The 24891-nt window shown below is 35.0% G+C and overlaps 2 protein-coding genes across 3 annotated transcripts; both read left to right on the top strand.

Moving 5' to 3' along the window:
- The first annotated feature begins 7657 nt into the window (after nt 1-7657).
- Nucleotides 7658-12054, top strand: LOC110783318 (uncharacterized). Its single transcript, XM_021987643.2, has 3 exons — nt 7658-7873; nt 10555-11207; nt 11655-12054. The coding sequence occupies exons 2-3, from the start codon at nt 10625-10627 to the stop codon at nt 11789-11791; spliced, it is 720 nt and encodes a 239-aa protein (XP_021843335.1). The 5' UTR covers nt 7658-7873; nt 10555-10624; the 3' UTR covers nt 11792-12054.
- A 2463-nt stretch (nt 12055-14517) lies between these two features.
- LOC110783316 (nonsense-mediated mRNA decay factor SMG7) lies at nt 14518-23752 on the top strand. Of its 2 annotated transcripts, none has more exons than XM_021987641.2 (8): nt 14518-14676; nt 15638-15736; nt 16285-16884; nt 18024-18146; nt 18710-18843; nt 18920-20840; nt 21220-21364; nt 23089-23752. In XM_021987641.2, exons 2-6 carry the CDS (start codon nt 15686-15688, stop codon nt 20805-20807), a joined length of 2796 nt encoding a protein of 931 aa, XP_021843333.2. In that variant the 5' UTR covers nt 14518-14676; nt 15638-15685; the 3' UTR covers nt 20808-20840; nt 21220-21364; nt 23089-23752. The 2 variants fall into 2 exon arrangements, with proteins under 2 accessions (XP_021843333.2, XP_021843334.2); XM_021987642.2 differs by having other exon boundaries at nt 18920-20873.
- The last annotated feature ends 1139 nt before the right edge of the window (nt 23753-24891 follow it).

Below are 24891 nucleotides of genomic sequence, written 5' to 3'. Positions count from 1 at the left end.
TAGGATTGCATATGTTTGCAGTAACCATTGTAACGTGAGGCTGAAGACATTGACAATTGGTAACTTATAATGTATATAAGGGTTAATTACAGATACAAACTTATAAAATTACATACTAAAATAAATATAAGTCAAACTACTTCATTAACTTGTGATGTATATAAAGGGTTAACTAGCTCTTAAGCCCGTTCTAAGAACGGGCAATTAGTAGTTGTTAAACTATCTTTTAGAATTCAATTTTTTTGGAGGGCTAGCTTGTATTTGAGTAGGAATATATGATTTAAAAAAGGTGAGAAATTTGAAGGTTAAAAGTATTTTTCATAAAATTAAATTAAATGATGAAACTAATATTAAGTGTTAAAAGAAAGAGAGAATTGAAAAAGATTGAATAATGATATATGAATTAAAATGGTAAATCGATGTTGAATGAAGAATATGAAGTGAAATAGGTGCTAGAGTCGTAAAATATAAGAAACAATTGGAAAAAAATGATGAATTAAAAAAGGGGATGTCACATGTCAAAGAACGATGTATGAAAAAAGGGGATGGCACATGTCATCTATAGATTTATGGTTTTTCTTTTTAAATACTAGGTATAGATTACGTATAGAACCTATGTAAAAGTTCATACTAAATTCATTTACGGCCAGACTAATGTGTTTCATTCATTAACAACCATGTCGCAAACCAAATCAGAACCCCAACCCAGAAATTTGACATGGAAGTGAAAAACTTTGAAGCTCCGAATCTTCTTAATTCAACAAACCTTTCCGAAATTCAGAATCACTTCCCAATTTCTTTTATCTCACACAATTTAAAGTCGAACCCTCACTTATAATGAAAATCGAACTCAGGCAGTGATTCTTAATCTACCGTTAAAGACACAAAATCGTCCCCAAACTTATAAATCATAATTTCATTACACAAAATCGAACAAATTTATATTACTTCATTATTACTCCGAAGATAATCTATGTTGTTAAATATCCATCGGAATTTCGTCTAATACCTAGAATCACTAATTAAGTTTCCCAAATTAAAAAAAAAACGGTTTTTTTTAATGAAATGTCCTCGAGGTTTCACGGAACGCACCAAATACCACCACATGCTTTCAAAAAACATAATATACCCCTATCTATAATTAAGTGCACCAAATAACCTTTTTTTCACGATCTGTTAGTGCTCCGCTGAGTCATGTTTATATAATTCACCAAATACACTTATTAGTGAACTTATTGCACTATATACCTCTATTTTAAGCTTGTACCAAATACCTAATTGGTTTTTAAAGTGTTGAATTAGCTTATAACGGGTAGTTTTCTGAAACCTAAAGAACTAAATATAGCCGTTAGATTCTTTGTACTTATAAATAGTGATTTTTAATTTCAAATCTGGAAAAAAAAAAAAACCTAATCTAATATACATATATAAAGGAGGCACTTTTGCTGAGATATTAGAGCGCCACGTAGGATTAGTAATGCTCTCGGCCAATGAAAAAGAAGATTTCTTATTTATTTTTGAATTAAAAAATTCAAGTGCCACGTATATAATTAAGTAGATGCCACGTGGATATATATCTAAGTTTTAATTTTTTTTTTTTAAAAAAAAACGTTAAACGTATTTGATAAACGTAGATAAACGTTTTATGGGAAGAGTCCAAAAAACAAAAATTCCTAATAATCCTACTCAATCTAAGTTTTAATTATATATAAAAAAAACTTAGTATTAGATAAACGTAGATAAACGTTTGATGGGAAGAGTCCAAAAAACAAAAAGTCCTAATAATCCTACTCAATATATATCTAAGTTTTAATAATTTTAAAAAAAACCTTAGATATAACCTAAACGTTTAAGATAAACGTAGATAAACGTATACTAATACACTACAATTCTTTAAGATATAAATTGGAAGTTCTAATCATATTCAAATTTATAATTGATGAAATCCTATAAATTGGTCGTATTGTTCAATTCATAACTCATACACAATCACATCTTTCACTTTTAAGCTAGTTTGGTTATCAATGGCTACTTCTTTGATCCATGATTTAAATTCCAGTAGGAACGACTGGAAAATTAAAGTACGTGTTTCGCGCTTGATTGATGTGGTGAACTTCCGCAAACAAAATAGTTTAATTAGTTTGGACATGGTCCTCATCGACGAAGAGGTATATAATTCTTCTAATATTTACTTTATGATTTTACAACACACTTTTTAAATTAACTGTTATAATTTTAACTGCAGGGTGATTATGTGCATGCCTCTATTAAATCCAATTTTGTCCAGCACTTCCGTCCAAAATTAACTTAGGGAAAAATCTATACAATCAGATATTTTTCGGTCCAACCTAATAAGGAACAATACCGTATTGTTGGCGACAACAAGATAATGATACAATTTTTTCAAAATACCGTTGTTAGTGCCGTTGTGAATATAGATAAGATTCCAATGCATCGATTTGATTGTGTACAATTACAGTACACTTGAATAAGTTTGTTAAAAACTACTCACTTCCTGGTATGTATGATTTTGTTATTTATTCCGTACTAAAGTTTATTTAAGTTATTGTGAAACAATTTTGCCAAATACTTTGTCTTTTTTTCCTTTGTTGTTTTTTTTCTCTTTTTAGATGTCGTTGGTATGGTTGTGAATGAAGTTGGAGATTCTATCGAAATAGAAGACCAATGCTACATATTTTTTTCCTTCTTCTGTAGAGTTAATTAAATATATTATTTATGATGTTATTATTTATTTAGTTTTCTTATCTAGATTATTGCAGGGGACAACATTGACATTGAGATTGAGAGGTCTAGCTGAAACTGATGGGAAATCGAAGGTGAGATTTGATCTGGTTGTGATTGGGGAAGATGATTGAAGAGATAGAGACGACTGCATTTTGATTGTGGAGAAATAGATCGGAAGTTGCTGAAGTCTTTATCACACTAAAAAAAAAACAAGTACTTTAGTTTAGTCTAGACTTTTGCTCAATTATTTAGTTGTTGTAATAGGTTCACTTTTGCTCAGTTATTATGCACCATTTCATTTAAGTTTGCCACTAAACCAAACATAGGAAATAAATTAAGTTAAAATGAATTTAGATCTACTTAATGCATGTGTGTCATTTTTATCTTCCAAATGAACTTAATTATTATTATTGTTAATAGTTACTAATTGTCTTCCCAAAAAAAAAAAAAAAAACCATCCATTCAACGTAACAAAACCTAATAACATAAATACAAAACCGTTACTAAAAAAGAACAAATAAAACAAAACCCGTGCATCGCACGGGCTTCAAAACTAACTATTTCGATCTTTGTTGTTGTTGTTCTTGTTGTCGTGTTTGTTGTTATTGTTGTCGTTGTTATTGTTGTTGTCGTCTTTTGTTGTTATTGTTGTTGTTGCGGCTGCAATGTCTGATTCGGGATGAAGGTTGATGCATGCAAATGTTTCATGGCTGTATAATTCAAGAAATTAGGGTTCTAACAGTAATTATTTAATTGATTTAATTCGACATTCGATAATTAAAATGCGAAAATGATAAAGGTCGCAACATGCGGCCTTTAAGCCGTGTCACAATGATGACATGACATGCTTATGTGTCATGATTTAAATTGGAAACTAAAATATTTAACTTATATAATCTACTATATACCTTTCAAAAAAAGTTAGGAAAATCTTAATATTCTAATTTGTTTCCTTCTTTACATTGATTACCTTATTTATATATTTTTATAGTAAAAATATTGAATTCATAGTAAAAATATTCTGATGACGCATAGCCTACGTGGCGCCTATATGTACCAATTAAACTGCGACACGTAAGATTGCGACAACTAAATGTTGTCGCAACTTGCGACCTTTATCATCACCATGGTGCCGAGAAACCCTTTTGATCGATGTTTGAATCTAGAGATGGTGCGAGTGTTGTCCACCTATGAAATTGACATCTTTAATTGTAGTGGAAATGCATGTAAATTAACAAATTAATTAAGAAACAATATTTGTTCAATAATCGAGTAGGTTAACAATTTACCTTTAATTAGAACGAGAAATGTCACAATGTACTGTTCATATTGTTGTTGTTGCTATTGTTGTTGTTGTTGTTGTAGTAGCAAGATTATAGGTGTTAGGTTCAAGAGTAGTGATTTGACTTAATAATACACTAGTCTTGTATGCACGCGATGCGTGTGAAAAGTATTAAAAGATAAAAATTGTGTTATTACATATATCTCCATGAATTTTAGGCAATAAAAAATTATTCACAAAGTTTATCGATCAAACCTTTGTATTGTAGGATGGTGACAACCAGATCAATGTCTAGAACAACTAAGAAAACTGATACGAGGTAAGTTTTATGCAATTTTATTTTATCGATAAATTGTTCTGAACATCGCTGATCAAACCTTGATATAGTTTTATGTAAATTTATTTTATTATTATATTGTTAATGGTTTCTGATTTTTTTTTTGTGTGTGATTAGTATTGTTGTCAAGAGAGCAAGCAATAAAGAAAGCGAGGATGCATGGAAAAGGAAAGCCAAGAAGGACGGTGTGGTAGGAATTTCCAAGTCTTTAATATAATATATAATACAATATGATTAATTCATCCAAGTACTTCATTTTTATACCAATATATTGTGGATATTTTTTTTTATTGTTACCCACACTACATTAAACACTAATTTATGGATTCAAACAATTCATGTCAAATGTTTGCTATATAACTCGTTTTTTAAATGTAAGCCTCTAATAAAGGAATCTTGAAATTTTTTAGATCTAACATTTCCTTCTCTAAGGGCTTAGATGGTAAATACTAAATAGGTTTGGATTAACACTACTCCATGGACTATGGACCATGGTGCACATAGAGCATGGTGCACCATGTGCACCAAAAGAACACATGTGCATAAACAAAAGAACATGCAATATAATGTTTTACTTTTTTGTTATAAAAAACCACAATTTATTAAAAATATATAAAAATATATGTCCATGTTCTTTTTACGTAACCAGATGTTCTTTTAATTATATACTAATGTTCTTAAGGTGCACCATACTCTATGTGCATCATGGTCCACCTTCTAAATTGCGGTGCAATAGTCACATGATGGGCAGTGCGTTTACCTAGTTGATCCTGGATAGTGGAATTTAAAAACTTAAAGATTGTAACATAATATTATTTTATTGGGTATTGGTATGTTCGTGATGAAAGTTCTAGATTGCCCTTACTCCTTTCCTCCCCTTATTGTCACTTAGAGCTCTAGTTTTCTAAATTACATGCTTTACTATTTACTAAGAAAAAACCTAGCGATCAATAAATTCATCAACCGTGGAGTTTGCTTTCAAACACAATTCACCCTCATCTCTATTCTCATTAATATTGCTTCTTTTTACTTTTTACTCCCTTCTTAAGGTTAGTGTTCTTTTGTAAGATGTAATATGCTAATACCCGATCTTTTGATTTTATTTATATTATTGAACTTGTTGCACATTAATTTTCAACAAACTTAAAATTCTTATTGTATATGTTTATTGACGTATATATGGTAAAATATATGATACATAACATTATTAGACGGACTTGTTCACGAACATAAATGAACGAGTTATTCATGAACATAAATGAACGAGTTGTTCATGAACATAAATGAACGAGTTGTTCATGAACTTATATAAACGAGCATACCTATGTTCATGTTCAGGCTCGTTTATTAAGTGAGCTTCAAAAGTTGTTCAAGCTCGGCTCGTTTAATAGATAAACGAACATGAACGAACTTTAAACAAGCCCGAATTCGAGTAGTTTATTGACCAGCTCGGCTCATTTGCACCCCTACTTGTTACGAATCGAGTAAGTATCCTCTTGTTCTATTTCAATTCATGTTTATTTAGTTTGTAAAAGTTCATACTCAATCTCAAGCTTTTAGTTGCCTTCAATAACATGTTGATCGAATTTGGTTTACAACTAGTTCAATGTAACAAATATGATGTCACTTGATGTTTAGATGAAAATTGGTTGACATCAAACCAACAAATAGTTCGTTAAATGTTTGAGATTTCAATGCCATGTGCCCATATGTGGCAAGAGCAATACGAACTTACGGTGGCAATTGATTTTTATCGAACCTACATAATGATTAGAAGAAATTCAATCACAAATTTCATGCTTAAAATAAATTCACAATTTTCATCATTCACTAGACTAAGTAAACCAAAAAAAAACCCTAGGTCTCCTTAACGCACTATAAGATATGGTACTATTAACGACGGGAAATCCCGTCGCTAAAGGTCAATAATTGTTGATTAACGACGGGATTTTCCGTCGCGAACCCGTTATAAAAGGGTGCCGTCGTTAATGGAAAATCCCGTCATTAAACTGTCGTAAAAGACATTTGCGACGGGTGTTCCCGTCTTTGTTGGGTTGTTGTCCCCGTCGCAAAAGCCCTTTTGCGACGGGATTTTTACCCGTCGTTATTAGGTTGTCATAAAATATACAAATTTTTGTAGTGACGTTACTCGTTGTTGTGACAGTCTAAATCTTTTGAAATCGGGTCATGCGACGCACTCTTGGTTATGGAGCATCAATAGTACAAGCCTTGTGTAGAATGAGTGTATCGGCTCCTCCGAGCTCTTAGGGGGTATGATCAAGTGTTTGGTTCAAAAATGGCACTCTTGCAGGCTTGCGTATTGACTACAATAGTGAGGGCCGATGGTCAATCAGAGCGCTTGTTTGCGCACAACCGACACAAGCGAGGCCGACGACGAGAATGTATTTGCTTTGCAGGACTTGATGGATTTTAGGTGCTTTAGAGACATACCATTTATAAAGGTGCACAACAAAAGTCAATAATAAATCAGGGGGAAGCTCTAAATAAAATCAGTTAGACATTGGATTCCGTTAACTATTACAAAACATTTAATAAATTGCGTAGCCCGTTAGATTAACATATAATCGAAAAATCAAAATAACCCGACTTATAAGAAAGCATACGTGATCAAGCATGATTCGCATAAGGTTTGAAACCCTAAGTTTAAACAATAGGTTTTACCACTAATCTATGTTATTATTGCAAAAATAATAATTATAGTAAACGTGAATGTTGTTAATGTAGTAACTCGGGGTATCGTCACAGAAGCAAAAGCTATTGTTCTTGGTTTGAAGATGGCACTGCAATGTAATGCAAAGAAGGTATTAGTAGAATGTGATTGCTTGCAAGTAGTTAAATTAATAAATTGCAAGAAGAATGATGCGTCTTATCTAGGCATGTTTATCCGAGAAATCATTGCACTTACTAGACATTTTGATGTAATTCAATTTTCTCATATTTTTACGGAGGCCAATATGGCGGCTCATGCTATGGCTCACCTTACCCACTCGAGTTTTCTACGAGAGTGTGGGTAGGGAGTTGTCCAAGTATGATTGAAGATGTAATTGCTTTGGATTTTTGTTTAAGTGCTAATGAGAACTAGAGGCCGGGGCCTTTTTTCTCAAAAAAAAAAAAAAAAAACTCGGGTATCTTCCGGACCAAAAAGCTAGTTACTCGATTCAAACCCGACCCGGAGTTATAGACCGGGACCACACAAAAGTAGACGAAATGCTGGGTAGTTCTAAATCCAACAGAAAAACCGACCCAATAATATGCGGCGAAACAAATTAATTTTGTTGCAGTATATTCGTAAACTGTAGATTGAAGAAAATGAATATCCACCATTAAATTCGCTGAAAACGAAAGACGCCCGAATTTCAATCTTTCTTCGCAATTCCCAATGTTGTTTCCATCCACCAATTCTTAAACACAAGCACAAAAACGCCACTCAACCCCAGTTTCCACTTCTTTCTCTCTCCTATCCAACACCCGATTTCCCAATTGCGAATGTAAGTCCCTTTTGTTCTGTTATTTGAGCTTGAATTTTACATAATTCCGCGTAATTTTAATGCTGTTCTTGCTGAATTTTATCTGGGAATTTTCCTTTTTAGGGTTTGATTCATGTTTGTTTGTTTTCAATTGGGTAAATTAAGGAAAGTGGAAGAAGATGATTAATTATGTAATGAAACCCTTGTTTTTATTAATGATTTATGGGGTGAAATTTGGAAATTGGGGTCGAAATTGAAGAGTAATTGAAGTGGGTTTATTTCTTTATGAAGCTGAGGTTTTTGGTTCTAGGAGATGATTGTTTTGACATTATTAAATACCCATTATGGCAAAAAAAAATTGGACAGTCTGGAAAATTAGGTATGAATTAAGAGAATTTTGGCAAATTTTTCAAAGAGGTATGATTAAAAGATGTGCATGTAACTGTGTTTTTCTCACTGTATATGATTGGTGATGTTTTCGCCACCATTTGTGCAAATAGTATGCAGCTCAAACCATGTCAGGAAGTGGTAGTTGTATGGTAAATTTCTTAGATTTGGCTTGAGTTTTCTTTGTCTTGCACCGTATACTATTGAATTCTCTAAATCTTGGTATATGTTGGGTCTAATTTGGATATGGAAAGAGATCTTTTGTTGTTGTTGTTGTTGTTGTTGTTGTTGTTGTTGTCAATCTTGTCATGTTTGACTGTTTGAGTACTGACTGAACTTTTCGACATTACAATTCTGGTCTAGTTTGGTGTGATCAAGTATTGTATGACTTATTTCAATGTTAAGGATAACTTGCACAGGCTCTTTGGTGAGGAATGAAAATTCTGAGGTACTCCCTCCGTTCCTAAATACGTGTCCACTTTGGACATTTACACGGTAATTAATAAAATTGAATGGAGTGTAAGAGGTAATGATTGTGAATGTTTTTTTGGGGGAAAGGAAAATGTAGATAATTGTTTATTAATAAAGTATATATAAAAGTGGATGTGGTGCTTGAAAAGTGGTAAAAGTGTAGAATGTGTAAGAAAAAGTAATAATGATTTATAGAAAAGTGGGAAAAGTGTGTGGAAAAGTGGGAAAAGTGTATGGAAAAGTGGGAAAGGTGTATGTCCAAAAATGGAAACTAGACACTTATAAGGGAACACTATTTATGGGAACTGGACACGTATTTAGGAACGGAGGGAGTAGTAAACAGTAGTAGACTTTGTGGTCAGAAGAGTATGGGTGAATTTCTTAGACTCGGCCTGAAATTTCGTTGTCCGGCACCGTGTACTAGTGAATTCTCGAATTTTGGTATATGTTGGGTCTAATTTGAAGAGGGTAAGATTTTTTTTTCTTGTCGTTGTCAATCTTGTCATGTTTGAGAAACTTTGAGGAGTGAAAATTCTGAGGTAGCATATTGAACTTTTCGACATTACAATTCCGGTCTAGTTTGGAGTGATCAAGTGTTGTATGACTTGTTTGAATGATAAGGATAACATGCAACAGGTGCTTTTGTGAGGAGTGAAAATTCTGAGGTAGTAGACAGTAGTTTGTGGTCATAAGAGTGTGGTTGAATTTCTTAGACTTGGGCTTGAGTTTATACTAGTGGATTCTCGAAATTGTGGTATATGTTGGGTCTAATTTGAAGAGGGCAATAGTTTCTTTTCCTTGTTTTCATGTTCGAGTATCAAATATTTTTTAGACATTATAATTCCGGTCTAGTTTGGAGTGATCAAGTGTTCTATGACTTATTTGAATGCTAAGGATAACATGCAACAGGTGCTTTTCTGAGGACTGAAATTTCTGAGGTAGTAGACAGTAGTAGACCTTATGGTCAGAAGAGTATGGGTGAATATCTTGGACTCGGCTTGAGTTTTCGTTGCCTGGCAATATAGACTAGTGATTCTCGAAATTTGTTTTGGGTCTAATTTGAAGAGGGCAAGTTTTTGTTGTTTTTTTTGCTGTTGTTGTCAATCTTGTCATGTTTGATTACTCAATGAACTTTTCGACATTACAATTCTGGTCTAGTTTGGAGTGATCAAGTGGTGTATGACCTCTTTGAATGCGAAGGATAACCTGCAACAGGTGCTTTTGCGAGGAATTAAATTCTGAGGTAGTATACAGTAGTAGACCTTGTGGTCAGAAGAGTATGGGTGAATTTCTTAGACTCGGCTTGAGTTTTCGTTGTTTGGCACCATATGCTTGTGGATTTTCTCGAATTTTTGTCTATATTGGGTCTAATTTGAAGAGGGCAAGAGTTTCTTTTTCATTGTTGTATGTTCGAGTATCAAATAATTTTTTCCGACATACAATTCCGGTCTACTTTGAATGTTTAGGATAACATGCAACTGGTGCTTTGGTGATCAAGCGTTAGCAGACAGTAGTAGAACTTGTTGTCAGTAGAGTATGGGTGAATTTCTTAATTCCGGCTTGAGTTTTCGTTGTCTAGCACCGTATACTAGTGGAAACTCGAATTTTGGTATATGTTGAGTCTAATTTGTAGAGGGCAAAGAGAGTTTTTTTCCTTTTCATTCTTGTCATGTTCGAGTATCAAAATGATTTTTCAGACATTACAATTCCGGTCTAGTTTGGAGTGATCAAGTGTTGTATGAGTTTTTTGAATAACAGGTGATTTGGTGAGGAATGAAAATTCTGATGATTAACATGTTTGTTTATGTTGTATTGACAATTTGATGTTCTGTATAAAATGACAGGGGTGTTCTTTCTTTAATCTGGAATTAAGTACATCTTTCGCATCAAGATTAGCTTATCCTTCTTTTAGTGATGAGCATCAAGTTACCTGATAAAACCCAGAAAAACAATGTGATGGAACAAACACTGAAATCCCCACTTACAGCTACACAATCCCACGAAAAAAGCCCTTCAATTGACATCAACTTCTTCGGATGGTCCCTTCTTTCAATCATCCCTTGGGCCGTAAATCTCAAACATAAATTACCAATTCCAACTACAATAAACAAAGACTTAACAAGACGAGCAAGATCACGAGTTAGTGATTTGCAAACCGCTACTAAGTCCCCTCAACTACGGTTCAGACCGTACGTGTCTAAGGTTCCTTGGCATACGGGCCCACGGGCTTTCTTGTCTCAGTTCTTTCCTAGATACGGTCATTATTGTGGGCCGAATTGGTCGAGTGGGAAGGACGGCGGGTCCCACGTTTGGGACAAACGGCCTATAGATTGGTTGGATTATTGTTGCTATTGTCATGATATAGGCTATGACACTCATGACCAAGCTAAGCTGTTGGAGGCGGATCTGGCTTTTCTCGAGTGTTTAGAGAAGACTCATGTGCAGACTAAGGGGAATAAACATGTTGCTCATGTTTATAGGACAATGTGCACTCAAGGTAGTTTGCATTCATTTTTTTTATATAGATTTTGGATATTTTTGATATTTACCACCTTTTATGTTTCAGGTTTTGTATTTACTACCTTCTATTTACAACCTTAATTTTGTGAAATGTTTTAAATTCACCACCCTTATCCGTTTTCATCAAATTTTCGGTCCATGTGAATCCTATTTAACTAATTTTTTTTCTTAATTGGAAACCTAAATGAAAGATGAGGAAAATTAAAGAAGTTGGTTAACTGGAGTTCACATGGATGAAAAATCAGATGAAAAAGTGGTGAATACGGAACTTTTCATAAAATTGAGGTGGTAAATATACAAATCTGAAATTTAAAAGGTGGAAAATATGAAAAAAAATCCTGGAGTTGCTTTCTTTCCTTTCGTTTTTGTTCTTGAATTGTTGAGTTATCAATTAAACTGTCTGAATTTCTGACATTTTTGACAGGTCTCAGGAACATACTTGTACCGTACAGAACATATCTTGTGAAGCTTCAATCAGGACAGCCTTTGCTTCAATTTGGATGGTTGAGCAACATGGGGTGGAAAGGATGGAGTTGGCGAACAAACGTGAAGATAGAATGAATGATCATACATCAAATCATCAAGTATGGAGTATGAAGTTTGTTTATAGTTTTCGTTTTTTTTTTAAAATGTTGTGGACTTGTGGTAATATATCCATCACATTCTGTACATGTTAAAGAAAGAGTTTCAAACTTTTTTTTATTTTTTGGTAGTTTTCTGCAACTGTTTGTTGTAGCTAATCTAGGAAATGATTTCCTGTGCTGTAAATATTTTACTATCAAGTTATTCATATATGAAGTTGCAAAAAATTTCCAGGTTTGTTACTTTTATACTTCTTCTGCTTTTTTGTTTGTGCAAAATATGTACAGAACTCAGAAAATGCTGACAGAAAACAGTTTGTAACAATATCAGACTTTGTCAGTGGTACTTGTTTTAAGCTTCAGAGGCACAATTCATGTCCCTTCTTTAACAAGATTGACAGCATAAGTGTTAAGCAAGAATAAATCTGGATATGGTTCATAAGGTGTTCTGCAGGTATGGGGGAAGCATTTCATCCCAGATTAATCTGGTAATCAAACACACAGTTGCAACTGCAGCACAATATCAGCAGTTTTATAGCATAGATCAGAGTTGAAAGATCCAAACCCGCATTGCAGCCGGTGTCCTACATCCAAACCATGCTGCAGCCGGTGTCCAAAATCCGATGCGGTGTCCTACATCCAAACTTGAGGTGACCAAATTCGGGTCGGGCCGGGTCGGGCTTTAACATAAAAACTCATGCATAAAAAAATTGGTGCGGGCTTTTCAGGTCGAAAAGGGTTTTCTGGACCTTTTTGGGCCAGATTCGGGTGTTGGTCTAAAAACGCGTATATGAGGCTGCCCAAACCAGGACTTTTTTTGGGCCGGGCTGTAGTTGATCAGGTTTAATCTAAACCAGCACTGCAGCAGGTGTCCTACATCCTAGCCGTTGTCCTACACCCATTGCAGTGTCCTACGCCCAGATTGGCACTACAGCCGTTGTCCTACATTCAAACCAGCAATGCAGCCTGTCTCCTTAGTCTCCTTTCCTTTCTAAAACTTCTGGTTTTGAGAAACTTGGTAACAACTTGTATCACGGTATTTTTAGTTTTGAAGTTGCTCCTTCCATCTTTGCGATCCCTTTTCGTCCTCATCTGCAGTGAAACTCGAAAAGACCTTTGTTTTTTTAACTTCTCATGCAAATCTCTCAGTTCTTTGAACTTTTCTCCTATCTCGTGCTCATCAATGTTTGAATCTATGACTTCACGTTCAATGAAATGTGCTTGTAACTTTTATCACCACTTTAATGGTACAACTAGTGTTGACAAAGTAAAAAAAAAAAAGAGGGAATATTCATGCTTATGAAATTTAGGGAATTAGGGCAACTAATGATGTGGTGAACAAGTCTCATAATTGGGGCAACCAATATTGTGTCATGGTATTCTTAGTTCCTTGAACAATGATCTTAGTGATTTTTGAAAAGTGCGTCCCGGATCACTAGAATAAGTAGTTTAAAACTATAACTAATGATATGATTCTGATCGGTCAGACATACTTTACAAAACTTGGGTGTTACTTTGGAGTCGAACGACTAAACTAACAATTTGATCAAGCATATCAAACTAGAAACGTTAATATGGGCTAATATGCATCTCACCTACTCTCAAAAGTTTTTATCACAAAACTCAAAAATCTATTAATCTTAATCACAATGTGTAATTAAGTAACAACATAAGGACCTATAGGCAATATGAGAATTCTAAATTACGTAGAACACAAACACAAAAACTCCAATTCTAGTCAAACCGTGTATGACTCCTACTAAAGTATTAACAGACATGACTTATCCTAAGTTCCTAATAGTACTGGGAATAAGCGTAATAGACTCATTGTATGCCAAGTTTCTTTTCTGTTGTACAACTCTCACTCGAACCATGATGTTGACCTTGATTCTTTGAACCTTAACCATAGCTATTCAAATCCACATCACTAAAGCAAATCAATACTTACATCATCTTCGTAGACATGTCATATTTTCATGCACTGTGACTATTAAAGAGTTATCTTAAATATGTTTTTTTTTTGTTTTTGTTTTATATAGTAACATCTATTCATTAATAAGCAATCATATTATATAATCCCCAACAAATTTGTTTGTGTGATTTGCATTTGATTCATAATCTGATTTCTTTCGAACATTCGATGGTTGTTATGATCTCGTATGATTCTTTATTCACGACCTATACTAACTACAATTAATCATACCATAAAAGAACCCTATTTTTTTAAACAATATTTTATGTTATTGTATTTATATTGTATAGCACACTGGCTAACCTAGTTGGACCGACCCTAATAAAGAGTCAACATAAATTTATTTATTTTACTCGTATTTATTTTATTTTATTTATATTGGCAAACAATTCATTAATAAGCAATCATACAATCTATAAAGATAATCTATATGTGTGATCCGCATCTGATTCTATTCAAATATTTGATAGTTATTGTGATCCCTAGTGATTCTTTACCAACAAATCAATTTCACGGTCACCGCCAACACTAAATCAAACTACAATTAATCCTATCATAAGAGTTCACACTACATTCAAATCTTATTAAAATTAATTAATCAAACATAAAAAGGGTAAAAAATAACCAAATTTCTCTATCTTTTGACATGAAGAACCCTAATCTTTTCAAAAATTAAAATTTGTGAAAATTAATTTGTGTATTTGCAAAATTCTACATAACGTGTTTTGTTCCGTCTCTTTACTTCTCCTAGACCTGAGCCTCTGAGTCAAATTTTCCCCAAATCTCTCTCACTTGTAATTTTCTCTCTCTAAGATTGACCCACCAACAACACAAATTCTACCCCTTTCTCTCTCTACTCCACCTTCCATTCTGTCTGCACCAGTCTTCCTAGGGTAACTAATTCAACTCTTATCTTCTTCAATTTCTTGTTTTTAATTTCCGATTGTTCTAGCTATTTGATTGGGTCTGTATTATTTTTCATTGACATTTCTGGGTTGTTTTTGTTTTCTCTGATTTTTTAAACTGGAGTTCTAGGGTACCCAATTGTCAATTTTGTACCTTTTCCCTAAAAATTGGGTCTTTTTCTTGCGTGTTTGATTAATTTGGTGTTTCGGATTGAACCCTTTTCTGGGTTTAATGAACTTTTTTCTGGGTTTTGATTATTTAAGAATGGTTGTTGATTTTTGCGTTGAATATCAATTGTTGGTTGATCGGTGCCTTTACTTTAAATCAAGAATTGGGTTATAGCATCTTTGCTTGTGTTGGGGTTTTTGTTTCTAAGCTTGTAAATTTAAGCAATAGTATCATCAATTTAGACTTGTTTGAGCTGGGAAATTTAGTTTTAGTTGGTTACTGCTGTAATCTGGGTTTCTATTTGCCGGGTTTGACATGTCGAATTAAACACTAATAAAGGTTTGGGCTACCAGAATGAACTTATGATCATTGAATATGGTGCAATCTGGGTATTTTCTTATGCTTTTGTAGGGTTCAGTTGGTTTTTGGTTTTGATTTTGAAGACGGTCACGAAAGATCAGAGTTGATTTTCATTGATTATTGCAAATTTAGAAGTGGGTCTATACCCGGCTTTTGCGGACTAGGAGAAGCTTATGATGACACAGTTAGTTTAACAGGGCCCTTTTAAGTGTCTTGTTAATTAAAAGTTCAATGCTTGCACATGTTAGATGTTATTTAAGTTTCAGATGTTATTTAAGCTTCTTGAGCTATTTGAGGCACCGGATGTTTGCTGCATTGGTATATGGTTTGATTATATGATGCGGAAGTTTCAACACCCTTTTCCTTCCAATGTTTTATTGAGATTTTAATGATGGGTTTTCTTACTAATGTTATGATCAGGGTTAATGTTGAGTGAGATTGAGATAGTCATAATTGACGATTGTTCAGATGGAAAAGACACCTAATTCAGCATCAAAGGCTCAACAGTTGTATAACAAGGTATTATGTTTTGCCCTTCTCCGTTCTATGTTTTGCACTTTTCGTTTATGCTTCATTGTAGTATACTTCCTCCGTTCTTATTTACATGACACAAATATTTAGGCATGTTTGCCGATGCACTTTTCGTTTATGCTTCATTGTAGTATACTTTCTCCATTCTTATTTACATGACACAATTATTTAGGCATGTTTCCGATACATGATCTCAAACATTAATATCTTCAATTATGGATAAGAAAAAATTATAAAAAGTCGATATTTAAAAACTATTTATTGAGACGAATTTAATAATACCCCATACTTCTTAAGTATAAATCATTAAAGAAAGTTGAAGGAGCTTGTGTGAACAGTGTCCAAAACCCAATTGTGTCATGGAAATAAGAACATAGGAAGTAAGATATTGCTATGTGTGATCTTATTTTGTGCATGCACTCCTATTTTTCCTATTGATGCTTTTATAATTGGACATAAAATATCATTCAGATAGATTCACATTGTTGTTTAAGTTATATTCCTCTTGTGGACTTAAGAAAAATCTTTTCCTGTAGAATGCTGAGTTGGATAAGAAGCGGCAGAAGTCACTCCAGGCAAAGATTCCATCTGATCCCAATGCTTGGTATCAGATGCGGGAAAATTACGAGGCAATAATACTTGAAGATAATGCTTTTTCTGAAAAACATAATGTTGAATTTTCCCTATGGCAACTTCATTACAAGAGAATTGAGGAATTTAGAGCACACTTCAGTGCTGCTCAACGATCATCTGCTGCAACTACTAATGGTGGGAGAGCTTCTCAACAAGAAAGAATAACGAAAATACGTGTCCAATTTAAGGCCTTTCTATCTGAAGCTACTGGTTTCTATCATGACCTGATTCTTAAAATTAGAGCAAAGTGTGGTCTCCCTTTAGGGCATTTTACCGAAGATTCAGACAGTGAAGCTGTTATGGGAACTGACACTGCAAAATCATCTGATGTAAAAAAAGCATTGGTATCGTGTCATCGTTCTCTCATCTATCTAGGTGATCTTGCACGTTACAAAGGCGTATATGGGGAGGGCGAATCTAGAGCTCGTGAGTTTTCTGCAGCTTCAAGTTACTATTTGCAAGCTGCATCTCTTTGGCCATCCAATGGGAATCCACATCATCAGGTTTTTTTATCTTACTTATCTATTTAATTGGGCCAATTAATCAGATTGATATAAAATTAGCACCCGTTTGCCACATTGGCAATATTAAAGTTTTCAATGGTGACCAGTGTTACCTGATTCGCTAGTATGAGACTGGGTACGGGTACGCAATTCGCTACCTAATTTGCTAAATTAGACCAAAATTGTACCATTTTCATGTTATAATTCGTTTATTTGGTTCGTGGTTCGTGGGGGTGATTAGAGAATTAGGTACCACTGATGGTGACATATAGGTATAAAAGATAACCACCAGCGACATATAAGTCTAATTCTTGGGTCAGAGTTTGTGCATGTTTCTTTTTTGTTTGCGAAAATTATTCTGAAAACAGTATCCCTGTTTCGCCTGTTGCTCTTCCACTGCCTTTCCCTCTAGCAGCAACAATGAATTGAGGAGATGCACCTAAAACATAAGTAGTTTTTGTTTTCTCTAATTTCTTTTTATATTTATCAGAATTCAACAAAAGAATAAAATAGCTCATCAAAGGAAAGAAAGTGATTGATGGAAGTGTTGGATGATTTAGTGAACAGCTTTATATTTCTCGTCTGAGCTAGACAACGGCCTCTCGTGAGAGCAGGACTTGTTTCATGACATAATATACTATATTTTAGGGAGGGAAAAGGTGTTAATTTGGGTCTATTTCATTCATTTTTTTTGGGTATTACAATTGGGAACGAGGTCATTAAAATGAATATTTCTGATCCACTTCTGCTTCTTTAAACTCAAAGCTTCTTCATTGTGATTGAAGTTGAACTAAAAGAGGGAGATTTGTAATTGAAGAAGGATTTTGCAATATTTCTATCATCAAAAACAAAAAGGTTGAAAATAGCTAAAAGAAGTTCAACATTACGCGCAGGATCTGGCCACAAAACCTATATGTCGCCGGTTGTTAACTTTCACACCAGCTTTTACCTTTAATAATTTTTTTACCAATGTGGCGATAGGGTGCTAACTTCTTTACCAACCAATTTAGTTAAGTGGCCTATTTATTTGTTTGTTGGTTTTTATTTTTCTTACTCCGTAATTCTTTGAGAGGAACTTTTTTTTTGTATATATTTTTGCAAGATTTATAATTTGTTCCGGGTTAATTATTTGTTGTCAGCTTGCAATATTGTCTACTTACTCAAGTGATGAACTGGTGGCTGTGTATCGGTACTTTAGAAGTTTGGCTGCTGAGATTCCTTTTCCAACTGCAAAAGATAACTTGGTTATCGCATTTGAAAAGGTACATAATCCTGCATCAATTAGAATTCCTCCCATTTTCTGAAGATAATACGTAAGAAATCAGTGGTTTGTTGATCTTTGGAAGAAAAAAGTGATCATATTCTACATTTAACATTATAGTTCTTTAGTTGGGGTTCTCACTCCTTCGCAATGAACTTCATGTGTCCCAGTACTTGGTTAAGCTTGAGGGATGAGGTGGTTGTTTGCATGCTTTTTACCCTAGAATGTTTATATAAAACTTGGATAAGTATCCTCCAGGCATGCGTTATGTTTTCATTACTTCAAGAGCGGTGTGTCATAATCCATTTCTTGAAATGCCTTGTCAAGGTGTTCTCATGTTCTTTGAACTTCCTCATATTGATAAGATTCTAATTACGCTTTTCTTTTTCTTTTTCAATTTCTTGATAAGGAATAAGCTAGGTATTGTCTATCAGAACTAGGGTTTCATACTTTCATCTTAAGCATTGAGATGGGAGTAATCTCATTTAGTATTGTCCATGTTGGCTTGGTTGACTGATTGTACAATAGAGTTTTTTTTCTGACATAATGTCGGAATCATTACAGAATCGTCAAAGCTATACTCAGCTGATTGAGACAACAAAGACCAATGGTGACAAAGAAGTTAGTATCAAGGAAAAATATAAGGAATTCTGTACTCAGTTTGTTCGGCTACATGGCATTTTATTCACTCGGACTAGGTACTTAAATTTTCATCTTTAACGCACCAAAAAGTGATTATAGTATTTTCTAATTTTTATTTTTCTCTTCTTTTAGCCTGGAGACATTTGCTGCTGTTCTTTCTTCAGTAAGAGGGGCTTTTCACGAGCTTCTTTCTTCTGGAGCAGAGGAAGAGTTGAATTTCGGCAGAGATAGTAATGAGAACGGACTTGCCATTTTGAGACTCGTGGCTATCCTTGTATACACATTTTTCAACGTGAGTAAGAAAAACGAAGGTCAATCTTATGCTGAAATCTTACAACACAATCTTCTATGTGAGAGCGCCCGTTCTGTTACTTTTGAGCTTATGAGTCTTATTGTCGAAAGATCAGTACAACTTCATGATCCTTCATCTAGTTTCCTTTTACCTGGAATTCTGGTATTTCTCGAGTGGTTAGCGTGTTGTCCAGATTTCGCAGCTTGCACCAATGATGATAAAAAACCAATTGCTGCAAAATCATCATTCTGGAAGAATTCCATAGCTTTGCTTAATAAGCTTCTTGCTAGTCGTCTGGTTACAGTTGATGACGATGGGGATGAAACTTGTTTTACTAACATGGCTAGGTATGATGAAGGGGAAACTGAAAGCCGACTTGCTTTGTCAGAGGATTTTGAGTTGAGGGGGTTTTCGCCCATTCTTCCTGCACAGAATATTCTAGATTTTTCTAGAAAGCAGTCAACCGGTGTTGGTGGCAGCACCAAAGAAAAGAGAACTCGGGTCAAAAGAGTCATTTCTGCAGGTAGAGCTTTGGCTAGTGTAGCAATGGTTGATCGAAAATCCGTGTCCTTCGATTCAAAGGCGAAACGGTTTGTTATTGGAGTTCAACCACAAGTTTCTGACAATAACAAGCCAAACTCCTATATGGGGATAGCCAAATCACCTTCAACTGAGCAAGTTGTTACAGTGTCATCTGTTAATTCTATGATAACGAGGGAAAATGTTCAACAACTATGTGAAGGAGATGATGATGATGAAGAGATTGTTTTCAAACCAGCACTTGTTGAGAAGAAGAAGATTGATGCTGCCATTGAATCAACATGGAACTTTCCGGAAGATTCTAAGCAGGAAAGAAGTACCCCACCTGTATCATCCAGTGTGCACTACCCACAGGTTACAACATCAGAACGTATCCCGACATTTGGCAATGTGGCCCCACAGCATTTTCCAGTGAGGGATTTGCCTAATTCTTCATCATGGCTTGTTGAACAACAACAACAAGCTTCTCTTTTAGATGGGATGAACAGATTAAGGTTTACGGAAAACGGCCATGAAATGAATTCCGAAATGAAAGGAAGCATGCGTTTTCCGGTAACTGGTTCACGGATGCCTCCTCAACCACCTGCGAGTTTCATGGATCCTGCTTTAGTATACTCAGACTACAGAAGAGGTCCAGAAGTTATGATCTCATCCAAGATGGATTATGCTGCATTTCCCGAAAACCCGCCTGATAATATGGGTGTAAAGCAACCGTCGTTTTCTTCAACGGCTTTTAAGAGTCAAGCGGGCCGGCCCGTTAGGCATCTTGGGCCTCCACCCGGGTTTAGCCATGTTCCTCCGAAACATGTTAGCATGCCGATGTCTAGTAACGGGTCTTTAGCAGTTGATGACTATAGCTGGTTAGATGGGTATCACATGCCACCCTCAGCAAACAGTATGGGACCGAATCCTGGTAGTAATAACAATGTATTAAGTCATATGAATAGCTCAAATGGGAATATTGGAATGCCGTTTCCGGGAATGCAGGGTTCTGCCGTTCAATTTCAAGGTGGGAACTTGAAAAGCTATTCAGATTACCAGCCTTTTCAAAATCTGAACCATAATAACATTGGACACAACAAGTTGCTTGAGCAACAGCATGCTATGACTGGAAATCTTCATCAGTTCACTCCTCAGCCGGAGCAGTACCAAGGACAATCCCCCTGGACTGGCCAATATCGTGTGTGAGAATTCTTTGACGGTGTTTTGATGACGTGGATGGTGAGTGCCGTTCTCTTGTAGTGCCATCTTAGGGTGCGTTCTATTCACCTGAATTTCACTTATCTGAACTTAACTGAACTTATCTTATCTAGACTTATCTTGAACTTATCTTATCTGAACTTAATTGAACTTATCTTATCTGAACTTAATTGAACTTATCTTATCTGAACTTAACTGAACTTAACTGAACTTATATTAGTTATAAATTATATTTGGCCAATACTTATTTTTCCTGAACTTATCTGAACTTATTTTTCCTGAAATAAGTGGAAATAAGGTGAACAGAACAGAGCCTATTCCTCATGAACCTCGAGTATTCATTGCTAAGTTATTGGCATTGAGCTAAACCCATGCTGACTGTTGTTTCCTTCTTTTCAAGGCCCGGAGATTGATTTTGGTGAACATCCTGTCCTGCATTATTTTGCCAAGTGCACACCCCAGCTTTTGTACTGCTCTCAATGTCTTTTCCGTGTACGAGGTGATGGGTGGTGTTAGGTGTCCAGCAAGGACTAACTGCCAAACTTGTGAGTATATTCCTTTGATACTACATTACTACCGTAATAGTCTTCTACTTTCTTTGCAATTTTACACTATTCACACACTATCTTTTATCAACTTTATGTGATTTATACATAATGAATTATATAGTCATGTGGGATTTTGTTAGATTCGTCTCGGTATATATTTTCAAAATATCATGATATTCTAATTGGAACACGCGGAACAAGGGGGTGAATTGTATTTGGAACTTGGGGTAAAGTTTCTTGCGGAATTAAAACTTCAAGACTGAAGTTACAAAAGTACGAGAGAACAATATAACTTGAGGAAACGTCTTGACGCTAATCAAAAAGTAAAAACCTCCAACTTGGGGGGTGAATTGTATTTGGAACTTGGGATAAAGTTTCTTGCGGAATTAAAACTTCAAGACTGAAGTAACAAAAGTACGAGAGAACAATATAACTTGAGGAAACTTCTTGACGCTAATCAAGAAGTAAAAACGCCCAACTCTTTTTATTAAGTAATACCTCGATTACAAAATACAATAACTCGCGTTCCACTCGAACACGAGCTCTCCACAGCAACCCCTTTGATTACTTTGCCTTACTTTCTCCAACTCTTAGACTTCCCTCAAAGTCTCTCAAAGATCACTCTACCCTTTAACCCCAAAATTACAACTCAAAATTTGTAAAACTCTAGTATAGAATAAAAGCTTAGTAGTAATAGGAACTTAGGAACACACTCTTAGCAATCTGATCTTTTTGAAAACTCTTTTAAGAACGGTAAGAATGTAAGATAATAGTTTGTCAGATGTGTTTTGTTTGAAATAGGATTTAGCCTTTTATAGAGGAACTAAACTAGGTTAGTGTCCTCGTTTCCCTCAACTACCCACTAACCACCAGTTTCTTGATAGCCAATTCACACGATTAGGTAGTTCAGATAAACTAGGAGTACTTAAGTCAATTTCTCAGGCAACACCGTTTTAAACCGAAGAGAAGCTTTAGGAAATAAAATCTTTTAGCCAGAAATCTTTTTCCTTGCTGAGTGCTGACCAAGGATTTGTACACAGAATCCAAGAGAGATTATTAAGGAGGAAAAATTCGTTTTCTTAATTTATAGAAAATCGATTTTAATTACTTCCTAAATCTACTCGAAAGTTATGCTAAGACCTCGTGTTCCTTTGTTCCACATACTAAAGAGCAAATATTAAATACTTACATAATCCTAAAATAAAACTCATTATTTTCCGGACTTATGTAGACACTTCATGGAGCTTCAACTCTGACTCTTCATTGGAACTTCAGAGTTCCGGTTGAAACTCTTTTCTGGAACTTGTGTGATTGGTGTTCCTTTACCAACAACAAATGTTAGTCAGTAATACAAAAGCTTGTTCTATCATGAAAACTCCTCAGCTCAGCTTGTTCCAACTCGGAAACATATGGCCTAACCTTCACACAAACTTGACTCAGATTAGGAAGTTTGTGTTTTGTCATTAACCAAAATCATTAGGGTCAACATATCAACTTTTAATAATTTTAGCTGATGTATAATTAGAGATATTAATGGCTAAAGATGGTGAAAAATCAAATGGTGCAAGTAAAAACAAAACGGAGGAAGTATTCTTTAATTGCGGTAGCTCCACTACATAACTTATTGTTATTGATCAACTTTTGTCTTTTTAATTGAAAAAATGTGTAAAATTGTGATATACGAAGTATACATCTGATCTCAAACATCGTTGTCTACGCAGATTCTGCAGATTCCTCTGGTGAGGAACGATTAAAAATGGCTACTTTTCCACAAGGTTAATGATTTTCTGTCGCCATCTTTCTCCTTTTTGACCACGATATCCCAGGTAGATTTGGTCACTCACTCACTCAGATGGATGACAAGTTACATACATAGAAAACTGCTGTTAATGGAGTCTCAAAGTGGTCAGTGTGTTTGTCCAGTGGTGTGATGCTCGTCGTAGTTTTCTCGTCAGTTGGATTGGCTGCTGTTCTCTTTCCCGGAATGAAAATGAACGGAATTTGGAATTAGCGTTTTCTTTCCCGGAGTTTCTAGGATACTACTGGCGGTTGTGTTCTGGAGTCGAAATGCATTGGAGAGTATATACATGAAGAAATTAAGCATAATGCCCTCTGTTCTCTTAGGGCTTGTTTCTTAATAGTCATCAGGGTAAAAACTGATGACCGTTTCCTTTTATCGTGTGTTTTTTTTATGTCGTTTGAACGTAAATGTTATTACGTTGTTTGAACCGAAAACGTGTTGTTACGTTGTTTGAACCGAAAACGTGTTGTTACGTTGTTTGAACCGAAAACTATGTACTTTGTATTTTATTTTCTGAAACCTTCTGTTTGTCAAGTTGTTATCTTAAACTTTCTACCAGATATGCAATATAACATTACAGTACACTCCCTCTGTGTTTTTGTATGTTTGTTTCTTTGCAATATAAAATAGCGGTTTTGGCCAGAATTTTAGGCCCGTTTTTCAGACCCGGCCCAATCAAAAAAGGTTTGGGCAGTTATTGGGCAACTCAAAATTGAATTCCAGTTATAAAATGGACGAGATTCGAATGGCTCGAAAATTCCGCTATTTTGGTCCGAAATAGTGGGTTTGGCGAATTGGCGCTTGACATGTGAATAGTGCTAGGTCCTTGAACCCGCTATTTTGGCCCGAAATAACGGGTATGACGCTTGATCTGACATTAATCATAAATTCATAACGTACAAATTTTTTAGCCGAATCTTTCTTGGCCGTCTAACGTAAATAAAATCAAAATTTATTTTTAGAGGAATCCCTAAATAGAGGCACATTTCTGTCCAACAAAAAAATTAAAGGCAAGTAATTGAAGTAGACCTGATCAAGATGAGCCCGGCCCGCCGGCCCGGCCCGAAATTAACGTAACATGTGAATAGTGGGAGGTCCTTGAAGTCTTGAACCCGTGATAGTCCTATATTGTTTGTTAACGTAACATGTGAATATGTGATATTCTTCGTACAAAGTACTCCCTAAGTTGTAGATATGGTGTGACAATATTTACATAATAAAACGACAATATCATCTACAAACACAAGGCTCAACACACACAAAACGACATACCATTCACCCTTTTGCTTTGTCTCCTTTTCCCTCTTTTCTCTGTCCAATCGTGCGCAATTGCGGATTACTCACATGCCCCGCAACTATCCTCTTCGAATTGTGTGACATAAAGTTAATCAATTCTAAATTACAATTAAGCGGTAAGATTAATCCACACGTGAGTTGAGACTAATTGTCTCAAATGAAAGAAATAGAGTTATATTCGCTTACATATAACATTGGTGGCCATCTCCACATATCACCAATTGATTTTTGGGTGGAAACCCGTCAACCTAATATGTGGTCTATTCAGGTGTTAACATTTTTTCTAGTGATATGTGTGTATGACGCAACTTGTCCTGTGTGAAGCAACTTTCTAAGCTTTTGTTCCTATAGCCTTATACTGATGCATGTATCTTGATGCAGGTTAGTATCATCACGTGTTATTTTCTCAGTATGTTTAATGCTTGTT

This window comes from Spinacia oleracea, chromosome 4, assembly GCF_020520425.1.
Source record: "Spinacia oleracea cultivar Varoflay chromosome 4, BTI_SOV_V1, whole genome shotgun sequence".
Classification (NCBI taxonomy): Eukaryota; Viridiplantae; Streptophyta; class Magnoliopsida; order Caryophyllales; family Amaranthaceae; genus Spinacia; species Spinacia oleracea.
This window is presented reverse-complemented; position numbering and strand designations above follow the sequence as displayed.